Source organism: Pygoscelis adeliae, unplaced genomic scaffold (assembly GCF_000699105.1).
Source record: "Pygoscelis adeliae isolate BGI_AS28 unplaced genomic scaffold, ASM69910v1 Scaffold92, whole genome shotgun sequence".
Lineage (NCBI taxonomy): Eukaryota > Metazoa > Chordata > Aves > Sphenisciformes > Spheniscidae > Pygoscelis > Pygoscelis adeliae.
The window spans coordinates 1,753,686-1,768,958 of NW_008824306.1; the positions used below are offsets into that span (position 1 = coordinate 1,753,686).

At 43.2% G+C, this 15,273-nt stretch overlaps 1 protein-coding gene across 1 annotated transcript in view; it reads left to right on the forward strand.

Annotated features, from left to right (window-relative positions):
* The first annotated feature begins 271 nt into the window (after positions 1-271).
* The window catches only part of MED14 (mediator complex subunit 14), a 54,905-nt gene continuing 39,903 nt past the window's right edge, over positions 272-15,273 (forward strand). The window contains exons 1-4 of the mRNA XM_009318909.1: positions 272-511; positions 13,462-13,526; positions 14,240-14,390; positions 14,911-15,174. Of these exons, the coding sequence (XP_009317184.1) occupies positions 272-511; positions 13,462-13,526; positions 14,240-14,390; positions 14,911-15,174 (720 nt within the window). The remainder of the gene's footprint in view (positions 512-13,461; positions 13,527-14,239; positions 14,391-14,910; positions 15,175-15,273) is intronic.

Here is a 15,273-nt window from a genome sequence, read left to right on the forward strand (position 1 = left end):
GAACCTTAAATAATGAAATCCTTCTAGAAATCCCACTAAGCATGGTGTTTGGTCTCCTCCCTAAATATTCTGTAAGATCTGGCCCACTGTCAGCGAGGGCTTAAGTACTTGTACAGCCCAGTTCTCTCTGAAAATGGGATGCAGGGTTCTGTGACATGTAGACACTTTTATTATTTCTATTGTTTTCAGACACCTGAAGAAGCGATCAAATCGAAGATAACGCGCATAATCTCTAACAGGGCAGCATTTTTACTGCTGTCCATATCAGCCTATGGCCAAGACTCACTTCCTCTTCCATTGCTTCAAGACATTACGCTGTGAGGATGAACAGAAGATGTCCAAGGCAAGGAAAGATACAGAAAGGTGGAGGCACATCCAGGGCAGCAAGGGGCACAGCTCCTGCGTCAGTACCGGCCATGGCCCACGGCCACAGGCCCAAAACCGCTTGGTAGGGCTGACCACGCTGCTGCACAGCCCCTTCAGTCACCCTGGCACAAAGCGAGCCCAGGCGGTATGTAAGAGATGTTGAGCAATTGGGTCCTACAGAAAGCAGGATTTTCTGCAGGAGTGGAGGGTGATGTCCTTTGACTTGGCAGTGACGTTCACAAGTCATCCTGGAGGCTCCCGGATTCACGTTTATGAGGCTTCTGGTGCAACTGCCCAGATTTTCCTTTTAATTCTCTCCTTCTTCTTCTTCTTCTTGCATTAACTTAGGGAACCTTGGACTTACACACACATCTGCAACAACCTCTAGACTCAGTCGCTGGACTGGCTGTCAATAACAGTCAGATGACGACCTGGCCTACTTTATATGTTAACAGCAACTCGCAGCTGAATAAAGGGTTGATTAAGAGCAATCACTGTAGGGCAATCTGTAAAGACTGTTCTACCTGTGACTGATAGGCAGACCGTGCCCCTTTCTTACCGTCTGAGGGATCTGCACTCGACCAGAGTTATAAGTGTATTTATGATTTCCAGGCTTTACTATTGTAATTCCCTATTCCTGCATATACAATTGCCAAGTTTAAAGTGAAAATCGATTCAGAACATCACACCTTCTCAAAGGCACAGCCTGCAACCAACAATACCTTATCCTTTATATCCTATTCTCTCCTCTGCTGCTACCCTGAATACTGCAAAAAATTGAAAAATCTATTTTCCTTTCCAGTGCTTTCCAGGGGAATAGATAATCTACCTAAGGGCTGGCTGCACAGCGTGTCATTTGGATCTCCCACAACAGCTCCAATGGACAACTGTAAAGAGTAAGTTTGTGTCAGGGCAACAACTGGATCTTTTAGAAGTGATCAGGAACAAGCTACACTTGTTTTGAAGGAAAATTCAAGGCAATTTCTTCAGCTCTAGCCCTATTATTTACCATTTGTGAGGGATACCTAGACTCCTACGAAGAGTGCTATAGAGCCACATACTTAGAAAAGGTGAGAGGAATTTGTATGCATACAAAATACACAGATATGGACACACATCTCCAAGCATTCTTTAAAAGGCTGCTCCATCTACCAGGTACGATAATACAATCTTATACTCTGGAAATATCATAGAAAGATTTGAACTACTTCAGAAAAAAAAGAGAGGACTGCTGCAGTGTCGGGATTACTAAGTACTTACTGCAAACGCCACTGATAATTAAACCACTTTTTTCCTATATTTATCCATTTAATAATGCAAATGTCTTCCTGCAACCTGTTGAATTCCAGCTGTGTATGCCCCATCCCGAAGGGCAAAGCTGTCAGCATGCGTGGCTCTACAGCACAGCGCAATGGGCACATTTCGTCTCTGGGGCAAGATGCAGCAAATCTCAAGGGAGCATTGCATCCCTTCTGCACTGCGGAGCTCACCTCATGCTCTCGTACAGAAAATGTCCCAGGGTTCAGTGGCGTGGCAAGAGGCCAGTGGCTCAGCTATTTGATTAACATAATGGCTAGTGTCTTCCATGGAGAACAGGTTGTACCTGAGAGGATACAACCAATATCAACTCTGAAATTACACTTCCAGCCTTGCTCTTGCAAGGGGGAAGTTTCTCCTCTGTTGCATTATCTGAAAGCCAGCAACTCAGTTGCACAGGCCCCTAAGGGTCCATTGATTATTTTAAAAGGCTTCATGAAAGGTAATTATGAAAAGATTCGTTACAGGGGAGAAATCCTTAGGGATCTGCAAACCAAAAAAAAAGGCTGAAAATCGCAGGTTTAGGCTGCTGCCCTCTTCTTCCTTCCTTGAAGCCTCTACTGGCAAGGTATGGAAATGCTTTCAATTATCTCCAGAAACGACAGAAGATGAAGGCGCTCAGCACCTTGCACAATCAGGAGCTTAATGTCCTTACCCTCCCTGGGGCTCTGCCACTGACAGCAAATGAACTGATAGCTCCTGCTGCTCCCACCAGCCTGGTTCTCTGTGTCATCCACCTACACACACTCACACATTCATTCTCTCCCTCATAATTTATTCATTCAATTTATTTATTTATATAGGTCATTTTCAGTAGTAGTTTTACAAATAATGGCGGAAGTTAAAAAAGCAAGAGAGAAACAAAGTTAGGAAAAGAGCTGGCGGCACACAGGGAATGGCAGAGGAAACTCTACTCTGCTGAAAACAAGATGTGTGCTGGAGGATCGTTCCTGATTTTCTCCTCAGGCAGAGAGCCTGAGCAAACTCCAAGTGACATCAGCTTCACCAACCTTTGCTCGACACTGACTTCACAGAGCCAATTTACCTGGTGCTCATGCTCTGCTCTCTGGACTTACATGGTCTTTCTGATTGTACTTGAGGCCTTTTAGAGCTCTCAGAAGACTGTTTCTCCATTTAAAGACCATTATTTTTGTTTTCCCGGCATTTAGTCATTAACCATGTTTTAAAGCTTTAATCCACAGGGATCTTTGCAGTAAAGAACAGACATATTTACATTGCCGAACCTATGCATCTAAATTAGATTACTTCCCTTTATTTCCTTTTTAACCACCCTCTAAAGAAACTCCCTTTTCTATATTGACTCCACAGGAACTCTAAGGAAATTACCTTCCTAAAGATGTGATCAGACAAGGTGAGATTAGCTGCTCTTAAGGCTTTCTGCCGTTGAAAGAAGCAGTCTTGCTCCTTCACCTTGTGTGCTTTTTCCTGTCTTTTTCCTCTTCCTTCCCCTAATTCCACCTCTCTGTTGCCCACCCATGCTTCCTTACAGCACTTTTGACACTCACCTGACCCCTTGCTGAGCTGATTCAGCTCACTGAACTGGCAGAAAATAAATCCAGAGAAGTAAAAAAGGGACAGTTTTCTGATGGGTTAATGAGCTGGATCAGCTCAGTGAATATGAAAGTCAGCCCAAGGGAGAGTCAGGATCATGTAGGAGGGAGTGTGAAGAGCAAGGAGGATTGACCCTTTTCACAGCAGAAAGTGATCAAAAGAGCTCAGTTTGTCTCCACTAAAGGTATCCCTAGTTGGGAATATAATATAGATGCCTGGAAATAGAGGGAATTTATCCTCACTGTTCTAGCTACGCAGTAATGAATTTATATTTCGTTTTCTTTCCCTTCTATGCTCAGCCGGCATGTGCTACCACAATTCATAGCATGAGAGTGTTATAGAGACCCCCTTCAAGCACAGCACTCCATACCTCTAGGAAAATCTGTCTCTTGGGATTTTGTGTCAAATATGTGAAACACTGGAAACCATTAAATATCAGCTATGACTTGCCCTGTTATGGAGTCTAGTGGGGGAGCACGTAAGTGGAGCCAAGAGCAGCACAGTTGTCAAACTGTGAAAGTGATTCCTCCCTGAAATGAAACTTTGGCTGCGCCATCTTTTGATATCTTCAGACCAAGACTGGATATTTTCTTCAAGATACACTATATCAAAGACAAGGTATACCTCATTGAACATGTTATGCTTAGTAACAGGGTTAGTTCAGTGAAACCGAAGGGTCTGTGATATATAGGAGGTCAGAGGAGATAATCTTATACTCTGTAAATCTGTAAAGTACAGATTACACAAAGAAAAAAAAAGAGACTAAAGCAAGACTTTTTGGGTAATGAGCACAACCAATTCCCAGTGTTCTTCCAAAACAAAGAGGACTTCCCCCTATGCCCTTCATCTTGGATTAGTAGTTTGTCCCTGCTGATACCACCATCCTCCCTTCCCTAACAGGAGGAGAGCTCCCTTTCTTTTGCTCTGTGGACATGAACAAAATTACAGAGACTGCAGGTCCTCCCTCTGTTTAGAAGAGTAATTTTTGAATGTGCATGTGGCATCTCAGCATTCTCCTAGCAATGTACTGGAAATGCTTTTGCCATTTCTGTTTCTCCCATGACAGTAAGAAGTTATGTGCTCTGCCCCAGCCCTTCATGCTCAGGCTGTGATGGAAGCACATGCAGAGCGCAGACTCCAAGGAGTACAAGATTACATACTACTAAGTGGAGACCTTTGAGTCCCTCAAAATGTAATCTCTATTCTGATTACAAAATTTGCAGAGGATACTTTATTTCAGCGAGGCTCTCAGCCTCTCTTCATGGGTTAAGCAGAAATACATTCATTTCCTATCTTCATTGTAACTTTTTACATTCAGAATGCATGCAGAAAAATACAGTCTGAACTACAGATATTAAAGCGATACGTGCCTGCCCTAGGTTCGATAAAAAGCATCTTTTTGTAAGACTCCTTAAACCAGAGTCCTCCAGTGGCCTAATCAGTATCCTAGTTAGCTCTAATTCCCATCAGTCATGACAAGTTATGGGTCACATTTCTCCTGCCTCGATTTAAAAGCAGTCTGGCTTCCTCTGGCTTCCTACAGTTTCTTCATTTCTCTAACCACCTCCCTTTTTCCTATGACTAATTTTTTTTTTTTTCTGAGTCAAAATTTGTACAAGTTTCTACCCATGGTCCAGGACTGCTGTAAATAGTGAGTCTGGTTCTGTAGCAAGTTGGTTTCCTGTTGCAGCATCACACATGTTAAGGCAAACCACATCTGTTCAGAGATGGACCCATTTTAAGAAGTTATTTGTGGGTTGTAGATTATTAGTCGTTGAGAGAAAGGGCTCAGATGACTCCTCAAAAAATTAGGAGAGTAGGGGAGGCCTTCTGACATGCTGAGATGCTGGAGTCAGGTGGGAGAAACACCATTTGCAGGTTGCTCTGCTTAGGGGAGTTAATCACTTCAAGATAGTTTGAGAGTTTTGTGTTTGAAAATGAAACGGTGCTCTGAAGGGAAGGACTAAACAGACTATTGAATGAAATTGTTCTGGGCTAGAAGGCAGGCTTTCCTACTTTGCGGGGTGGGGGGGGATGACAGCCCCCATCTTCAGTGCTCTTTGCTACTTCTCCTGCACTTTCTGAATATTGTCATTTATGACTCTTATCATAGGAGAGAATAATGGCCCTGGTCAGGTTCAGTCCTCCCTGCTGCTGTGTACTGTGTACACAGACACACACCTCCATGACCCGTGTCTGTGCATGTGCACAGGAGCTCTATTCACATCAGCTCCTTCGGGCATCAAGATTAGATGCAGTTCAGAGCATGTGAAGAGTCTAAGTTCTCCCATACTCAGGCACCCACATAAAATACTTATAATTGATAAACACTTGCCATGTCATTCACTTGCCCTTTTGCCTCCCCCTCCAAGAGGTGGGTATATAATTTACCAGCACAGTGAAGTCCTAGAAACAATTTCCTCATGTAATGTAACGTTAGAAAGCAGTCATATCATACAAACATAAGTTGTGAATCTCTTTAACAGGCAAACTTTGGGGTAAAATGAAGGGAGAGCTCCAGATGAGGGCTCAGACTCAGCACTCTCTTGGGAAGTTTTCATTGTTTTCTTGTCACATTTTAGACTGATAAATACCTCTTATGCCTAAAGATCTGTTGCTCTTTTCTGACTGGATTAACTGCAATTAAGCTAGAACTTCTTTGCATAGAGAAATGGGTCTGACCAGCTATTCTTTAGCAGATATACTGCACTAGAGGACCATGTGGTCTCTTTTCTTCCACCTTTTAGAAACAGATTAAGCTAAACTGCAAAAGAACACTCTTCGTATGGAATGAAAGGATCTTTGCAGGGAAAGGTGCAGAATAATCATGTTTTAAGTATATATGTTCACTGATTTCCCAGCAGCCTTCCCATGCACACAAACCCATTCCTAGAAATGTTAAGTTTTCTTTTATCTACAATTCTAGCAAGCTGAAGGAAAAGGAATTGGTCTTGGTTTGCATTCCTTGTTTTCCTCCACAAAATGTTCGGTGGGGCATTACTGTCCCTTGTTCTAAATTCTTACCTCTTGCTGTACTGGTATTTTATGTACTGTACCTCTGACTAGTACGCTACAAGACGCTGAAGAGAGAAAGAGGGGGCTTTTGTGTATGTCTCTGTAAGTAAGCACATTATACAGTTAGAAAAAAAAATCATCAAAAAGACCTCTGTAAGTTTTTCTTTGCTCCAGAGCAGCCTTAACACAAACTACCCGATAAGTCTAGTTTGTATGCTTGTGCAAAGAACAGGTTTCCAAAGGCCTGTTTCCGAGAGCCCTGATTAGATAATACGTAACAGAAACCATGGTTTAGAGGACTTTGTTTTCATTTGCTGCTCTTTAGAGGCAGCCCGGAGCTAACTTAAGCCTCCTGGCTGGGAGATACTGGATCAAGATAAAACCAGGTGCATACAAACTAGGACTGTTTACACTTGATAGAGCCGTACCCTGAGTTCCCACGTGATCAAAAAATAATAAGCCACCGAAGGAAGAGGCGCTGACTTCAAAAGCCTCAAACCCCATCCACTCAAATTGCTGCGACCCAGTACTTGCAGGGGTACTTGCACCACAAAACTGGTCAAGGGAGGTAGCCCTCTGGCAAAGAGCCCTAAATCTATAAAGGTGACTTTACCCTCCTACAGTTTCAGATTGCAAGAGGTTCAACTAGACCAAATTCTCATTATGTTGCAGAGGATCAGACAGGGGCAAGCGGTGAAGGCAGGCCTTTACCAGTTCAACCTAGATTGCAACAAAGGGTGCTCTTTAGCCAAATTAAGAAGGTCACATTAGGGGGAGGAGAAGGAAGAGTGCGCATGTTTAATTCAATTTCTAAATTAATTTAGTTAAATCAGTATAACTTTTGTGTGTGAGCAAGGCTTATTGTCAGAAAGGGAATTCTAAATTAAAATGAGAAATAGAGTGGTGTCATCCATTATAAAGGAGATACGGGATGAAAGTACTGCTGAATTGCATGATGGCTTCTAAAAATACCAGAATGCAAGGATTAAGTACGAGTTAATAAGGTGTTATACTGCATTCTGAAGGCTGCTTAAAATTAGCTGTGAATGTGCTTTTGCTTGTCCTAAATAGATTGCAGAAAGACGCCATATTTTTTTTTTGCATCTTTCTCAGTCTTACTTTGAGCTGTCACATGGAAAAGTCTGGCTCTGTAGGCACTAGAGGGAGAGAGATAGCTTTGCTATTGCTCTTCTTTCCAATCATGCTCTCAAGCCTGAAGGAACCAATTTTAATAAGTGACGTACAGAGGTGAAGCTCAGTCATTTCCCCATGTGATTTATTCAGTGTGCGCTACGGCGCCATTGTACGGTGCTGTATTTTCTGTTGAGAAGGCATTTTCACAAGAAGTGCCCCTTTTCAGGATCAGATCATTCCCTAAAAAAACAGACAAAAGACATAAGGAGCTACAGCTTTCCCAGCTGAACCTCAACTTAAAATAAAACGTTGCTAGGATTTACTGAGTTTCTACTGTGTCTTCTGCATTCTAGAGCTGTGCAGAAAGGTAACAATTTTTAGCATTTTGAGACTCGGACAGCACTGCAACAAGCCACAGGCTGTCGATTACCTTTGCAATCAGCGGGGCTGGGAACCTCCTTCTTCTAAGCCAAAATGTAAGTTGCACAAATAGTGGGCTATATGCAGATCTCAGGATGTGGACTGTGCCCCCAAAAATCTCTAAACAACTGCTTGGCCAGGTGCTGCCTGACCCCACACGAAGGACTGGATATCCCTCTGGCACAACAGGCAGTATTTAGTCAGGTATAATAAGTTTGTGTTTCCAGGAGAACTAGGATCCTTGCACAGAGGTGATTCCACCCTCAACCTACATTGTCTGATCTTTCAAAACTGGCACTGGCCGGGGTTGCTGCCTGTGTGCATGCCCCTATGGCATCCGAGAGCAATCTGCTCCTCTTGTCCATAAGCAAAACATCCTATAATCCACCAGAGGACCGGTATTCCTGCATTGCTACAGATGTAACGTTCTGCATTTTCACTGTACTTTTCTTTCAATTTTAATGGACAGTGAGGAGTAGCTGGAGTTCACTAATAGTCAACCAAGTTTGCAGTCACACACCTAAACGTGTACTCAGCTCTTCAGTCCCTGGAGCCAAACCCGTTCTAGCATCCCCTTCTGCCAAAACTGACATCTCGGAGCTTTGTGACATAGGTGGGGTTTAGGTGTTTCGCCTAACTGCTACAAAAAGTGCTGGTTTTTCCTTTCTGAAAAAAATCAGCTCGTTCTAGAAGCTGTGCAAGGAAACTTCCTGGATAGGATCCTAGCCCAGAAACTCAGACAACTCCCTTCACATCCAAAGTCTGGGTGGAGAATGGCAGCTCAGGCATAATTCTGTGTGTCCTTACTTCTGAGAGTGAGGGTCAGCATGTAAACGTTATCTGACCACAGCTGCAGAACTACAAAGCGTTTGCAATTAAGCATGTTCTGGTACCCACCCTTGTCTTTAGAAGAGCGTGAGAGTTTGCACTGTCTGAATGTATTAGCCAGCAGCAGCTAAATACAATCAAGCTGTCTACTTCTAAGTTTAGGACAGAATACTTCACAGCTGCAGTCCTTCTCCCACTGGGTATGAATAATCAGATCTACTTCCCTGATATTCTCTCCATCTCTTTAGGTGTTTGCACAGATAAATCCTTTTGGCCAAAAGTACTTTCATGCTGAAATGAGTGCGCTCTCTGTATTTTTCCAGCACACGTGTATTTTTCCTGTGAGTAACATTCGGGGACTGTTAGACAGGGAGAAATCACAGGTTATGGATGGTATTGTCAAGTTGTTCAAGTCAATGATTGAACAGTGCAATTCATCACTTCACTGCCATGCGCTAGATCAGGGGTTCTTTCTCCTTTGTTAGCTTTTCAAAGATGTGGGGTCCAGAAAGGATGTTACTGTTTCGCTCCTATTTCAGAATTACTTGTGAACAAAGCATTTTTTTTAGCCACAGAAGAAATGCAGCTTGTATGGTTGAAATAGTACATTGAGTTGTAATTAATTAACTTAATTACAATAATAATGAAAATACACTCTTTTGAGGATAGCAAGGCCTTTAGCTAGCTTTAGTTCCAGCCTGACAGAGACAAACCAATTTAAAATTTACAGTGGCTATCAACGTCATTAGTAAAGAAGCCCAAAAAGACGCTCAGACTAATACAGCTATGTTCAGCATTTAAAAAATAATCCATTTTGCATTATTGTAAGAAAGGAGACTTTTGTAAATTCAAATAAAATCAAAGATTCTATTTTATGACTTGGAGAATGTTTCTTTTCTTAAGTTGTTCACAACGCACAACGTATAATTAGAACTGTAGTGTACTTTACTACACACCACACAAGAGATTCTCTGTCTCACAGTGGCACGCTGTCTCACAAACCATGAGTGACTGACAGAGAACTCTCAATCTGTTACTATATGTTTTCTACCTTTCCAAAAAATAGTTGCCAAACTTAATCCTATGAGCAAAGTAGATCAAAACAGAGACATAACTTATCATTTTAAAACTTACAGGCTGGGGTTTTTTTAATTGGTTCCCTTTGAAGCCCTTTTAATGAACAGAAAAAAAGCAGAGCACTTGTGCAGTAACCAGCTACGAACCCCCTTCCTCTAACACACATGCATACGCTTTTGCAAAGAATGCTCTACTGTAGGTACAATAGCCCTGTACAATTCACAAACCAGTGATTTGTGTCATGAAGTACTGAATTGTCAACAATGTAATCTAAACATATAGGCCATAAAATCATTTGTGATTAAAAGGTCATCGATATTTTTCAACTGGACTTTTATCATAACGTCATAGAAAAAGTCTTATGTTCATGCAGGTGCTACAATGGAAGAGTTAAATATTTTTTGGCTATTGGTATGTGTTTGATGTATAGTGATGCATGATATCTCATTAGAATTTAAATACATACCTTAACTTTTATTGAATACAAGGTTGAAGCTTTGTAAGTTTATAATATGCAGCACTGCAATAACTGATATTATGTGTGGGAACTCTCCCACACCATATCTGATTCTCTGATGTCTTCTGAAAAGGATGAAAGATATCAAACTCTTATTACTCATAATTTATATAGATCTTTGGATATAACATTGCTAAATGTCGCAACACTTTATAAATCAAAGTGATTAACAAGAAATCTTTGCACTATATTTGTGTGCTATTATTTTTTATTATTAAAAGAATGCTTAAATGTCAAGTCCAGGAGGTGCCTGTGTGATTAAACAGCTCTCTGATAAAAAAACTGACAGAGAAATGGAATGACCAAGCTCTAAAACACGCAAACACAGGATAGCTAGGAGGCTGTCTCATGGAGTGCGATACGGTCTACCTCCCTCCCACCGAACATTTGTCCCACGGCTCCAAAGAACAGTAAATGTTTAACTTCTCTGGAAACAGAAAGTCATCTGCCGTCCTTCCCATTAGCTCTACAACACTGTTAGCTCCACGGCTAAATATCAACAGGTTTTGATCGACCAACAAATCCCTATCTTAAGTTAGGCTTCTAGGCTCCCCATTACGGTAACAAAGAGGAGCCAATTTAAAACATTTGGCTGCATGCTTGGATAAATATTCATGTACAGAAGGGTGCAATCACTACTGTAGCTATTTCACAAGCGGGGAAGCTGAGGCATGGAGAAGAAATGGCTTGACTGGAGTCACAAAGTATATTAATAACAATGTTGGAAGGAGAAGCTCATGTTCCGATTCCTCAGCGCCGTCTGCACTGGAAAGATTTGGCAGTACTCCTGGGCTGGGAATGCCCAAGCCTTTCTTGAGCACAAGCGTCCTTTAAGCCAGACTAAGCAGTGCATTACAACAGCAGTACAGTCCTAACGTAGTAGATTACCATGCTGCTCCTGCAACCTGACAGACATCTATCACACAGCGGAGGACATGATGCACATAGCAGGAGCTGGCCAGGCTGACGTCTGGAGACAGGTTGCAATGCTGGGCAGCCCCCCGCGAGGGCATCACCCCGATTGCCCTGTGTGCCTACCAGATCCTCCTGCCAGGCACTTCCCTGGTTCCCCTGCGGCTTTAAGGCCTTGCCCATGCTCCACGACACGATGAGCCAGGTAGAGCCGGTCATCAAGCTAAATATATGGGCCAGCCATGCCCCGCACATCAGGTCACTCAGCTGGACAGGGGTCTGTCCTGGTTTCGGCAGAGATAGAGTTGATTTCCTTCCTAGTAGCTGGTACAGTGCTGTGTTTTGGATTTGGGATGAGAACAATGTTGATAACGCACCGATGTTTTAGTTGGTGCTAAGCAGTGCTTACACTAGCCAAGGACTTTTCAGCTTCCCACGCTCTATCGACTGAGAAGGCTGGAGGTGCACAAGAAGCCGGGAGGGGGCACAGCCAGGACAGCTGACCCAAACTGGCCCCAGGGACATTCCATACCATGTGATGTCATGCTCAGTACATAAACTGGGGAAAGGTGGCCGGGGGGGCCGCTGCTCGGGGACTGGCTGGGCATCGGTCGGCGGGTGGTGAGCAATTGCACTGTGCATCACTTGCTTTGTATATTATTATCATTATTACATTATTATTACTATTGTTATCATTATCATTATTTTATTTCAATTATTAAACTGTTTTTATCTCAAACCATGAGTTTTCTTAGGTGGTGAACAATTGCACTGTGCATCACTTGCTTTGTATATTATTATCATTATTACATTATTATTATTATTATTGTTATCATTATTTTATTTCAATTATTAAACTGTTTTTATCTCAACCCACGAGTTTTCTTTCACTCTTCTGATTCTCTCCCCCATCCCACCGGGGTGGGGGGAGTGAGCGAGTAGCTGCGTGGTGCTCACTTGCTGACTGAGGTTAAACCACGACAGGGTCCCAATACCGCACTGCATGTGTGTGTGAGGTATTGCTTGTCTGCGAGAAAGCCTGAGGCGAGAGCCAACCGCATGCACGAGACTTACCAGGCCTGTTCTCTTCCCATTACTACTAGAAAATTTGTCATCGGCTTTAAACGGCAGAAGATTAATAACTGCTGAATTAAGAGAATGAACACAAATGAAAATACAGTAGAAATCTGTATTTAAGTAGCCTAAAAAACCCACACGAACACAGCCATCCTTCTCAGCCCCACAAATGGGCACTGCCTACCTCTTAGCAAAGAGCCAACAGGAAAGCGCAACCATAATCTCAAGGTTGTTAAAATGTCACTGCTTTTAAAAAGTGCTCAACAGCAGATTCAGAAGTTTTGATAAAATATCATAATCCCAGTAACTAGACAGTCTAGAAACAGATCAACTATAGTTGATCAACAGAAAAATAAACCACACCTATCAAATAAAATCAGATTATATTTTATGCTGAATTATCCTTTTACCCTTGCGAACTGCAAAATTCTGTAACTCACAATGAATCTCCCAGGGCATATAATTTAATGACACACACTACTATATGAAAGAATACAATTTGGATTACGTTTCAGCATTTTTCATTACTTCTGCTTGACTGTTCTCCTGAAATGCACCGTTGTATTGTACCTGGAGTCTGGTTTGTTATTTGGAAAACTGCATTTAGAGAGTGCTATTTACCTTGAAGTATTAATTTAAGACATTTTGTTATCTACATGCAACAAATTTGCCTATGTAATGACTGCAGGCCTGACCTGCAGTCCACAATCAGATATACCATTTTTCATCCATGCACTTCAACGTTAAGAAATTGAGCATCTATAAGATTGCAGGAACCAACAGCCCCAATGAGAACTGAAGCTTCATCATCCTTTTTTTATAGCTTGAAAAATCCAACTTTGTTCGTCACCCTTCGGGAGAATGATATATTATACCGGGGTTATCTATAGTCTACCTAACAACTGTGCAATTCACCAGGTCCACGTGAAGCACTGTGCAGGGAGCCCCCTCTCCCCCAGGAGTCCTGTTACTCTTTCCAGCATCCCCACCGCCCCAGCTTTCTCCCTCTCGTAGTTTTGCCTTTGCCACCCCAATAGGCTTCTGAAACCTATTTCCAGTTCCTGCAAGCTGGGGTTTTGAATGTAGACACAATGCTCATCCTTTTAGAAGCGCTTGTATCAAAGAGTGGTAGCACTGCCGACCTCAGAAAGGCAACGAGAAGCAGCAAACATATAGATTTCTTTTTACAGTCACCTGATTTTTGAACTCCTAATACTCATCTCCAGCTTACTGCTAAAACAACTAACCTTGCCAAGTCTCCCAACAGCATGATTGCTGTGTGCACACAAGCGTAAGCCCTGAGCTTCTGAAATTTCTCTGCGGCTGCTCCTCCTTTCTTTGAAAACAGTATCAAGAGCTTCTTTCCTATGGAGCCATGTGAGAGGAGAGCTCAGCATGATCCCTGCCGCAGCTCTGATTAACGTCTCCTCTCCAAGAGGAGTGGAGAAAGGCAGCCAAGCTGAGGATATGTCCCCCTCCCCAGCCAAGGCCAAAAAATTCTCCAAGACCAGAGCTTCTCCAAGCAAGAACAGCTCTAACAGGGGCAAAGTCAAATTGCATCGCAACAATTTCCCACCTGCCTTTTCATCAGCAAAGTCTGAGCCTGTGCTGCTGAAATCAATCGGAATTTTATTATGGACTAAATCAGAAAAGATGGGAAGAAGGGAAAAGAACAATAAGAAAGCCTGTATTTCTAAGTTATCGTTCTCATAGATAGCCTGACCGCATTCCAGTGCATGTAAGTTGGTATTTTCTTCAACAGTGCAACTAGTTGGCCATAAAATGGGCACATTGCATTTATTCATGCGTATAAAGGAAAAAAATGATCATCAGTCATCAGCATCCACCCCCCTCTCTAAGGCCCACAGGTTCACCCCACGGCCCCTGAAGCAGCCCGCAAAACTGCGGGCTGGCACGGCTCACAGCCGTAGCAATCCTGCCCCTTCCCACCCGGAGGGGTGAGGCCCAGCGCTCCACTACGGGTGGTGCCTCTTCCCTCCTTAGAGCCGAGGCATCGGCCGGGCACCCGCACCGCGACCCGGCGACCAGCTGGAGTTACCAGTCCATCTTGCTCAATACAGCTCCACGCTCCACGGAGGCGATGGGAGAGCTTGCCTGCCAGCAAAGCCGCTCCTCGTCAGCTGGCAACCAGCTCGTAACCTGGAGCAAGAAACACGCTCCCGGTAGGAATGTAACCGACTATTCTTGTTGCTGGCGTAGATGCTTTTTTTTTTTTAATCAAACTGTTGATTACACATTTCTCGTGTTGAAAAAAATGTTTCCTTCTCTTGTTTACTTTCCCGTTGGAAAGAGATGAGTAAGAGAAGAGGTTTTTGAAAGTCTACATTTAATACAAAACAAGTAGGACCTTCTTTTTTTCTTTTTATTAAACTTTGAGAAGCTTGGATATTTATTGCCTACAACGTGCCCATTATGGGGGATTTCTTTGTAAACGTAAGGCAAGAATTTACGATTTAACACTTGAGTGACTCACGATACAGAACACTCAGGACTTGCACCGTTCCCTTCCTTACACGGTCCACTTCGGTAACCAGCACACAAACAATCCACGTTCAGTTGTTTACAGACCCTCCCCACCTCTCCCTTCAGAAGGGTCAGTCAAGCCGGAAGACGGAAATATGCAAAAGTTCTCATAGTTTTGTGTTCATCACCAGATCCCACCAACCACTCAGCCGCCCACTGCTCTTTTTCCGAGCTCGAACGGTGACTTTGAAGGAGGAGGTATAGCTCGCTACCTCTGGTCTCGATTACCCGGCATCACTTTGCGCCCTCCACGAATGCTTCACATTTCCCCAGTCATTAGAAAGGGATTAGCCAACCCAGGGCCTGACACAGGCCGCTGTTTCCTCGACAGCCTAGAGAACCGCATCAAAGGCTCTCTGAGACGCCGAGTCTGTCACCTGGTTCTCCGTCACCCGGTATTTCATTAACGCGGGCAGATACAATGGGACAGCCACGCTCGGTTCCAACCGCCCCCCCCCGTTATCTTTTACGGATGTTCCGATCGCGGCGCTGCC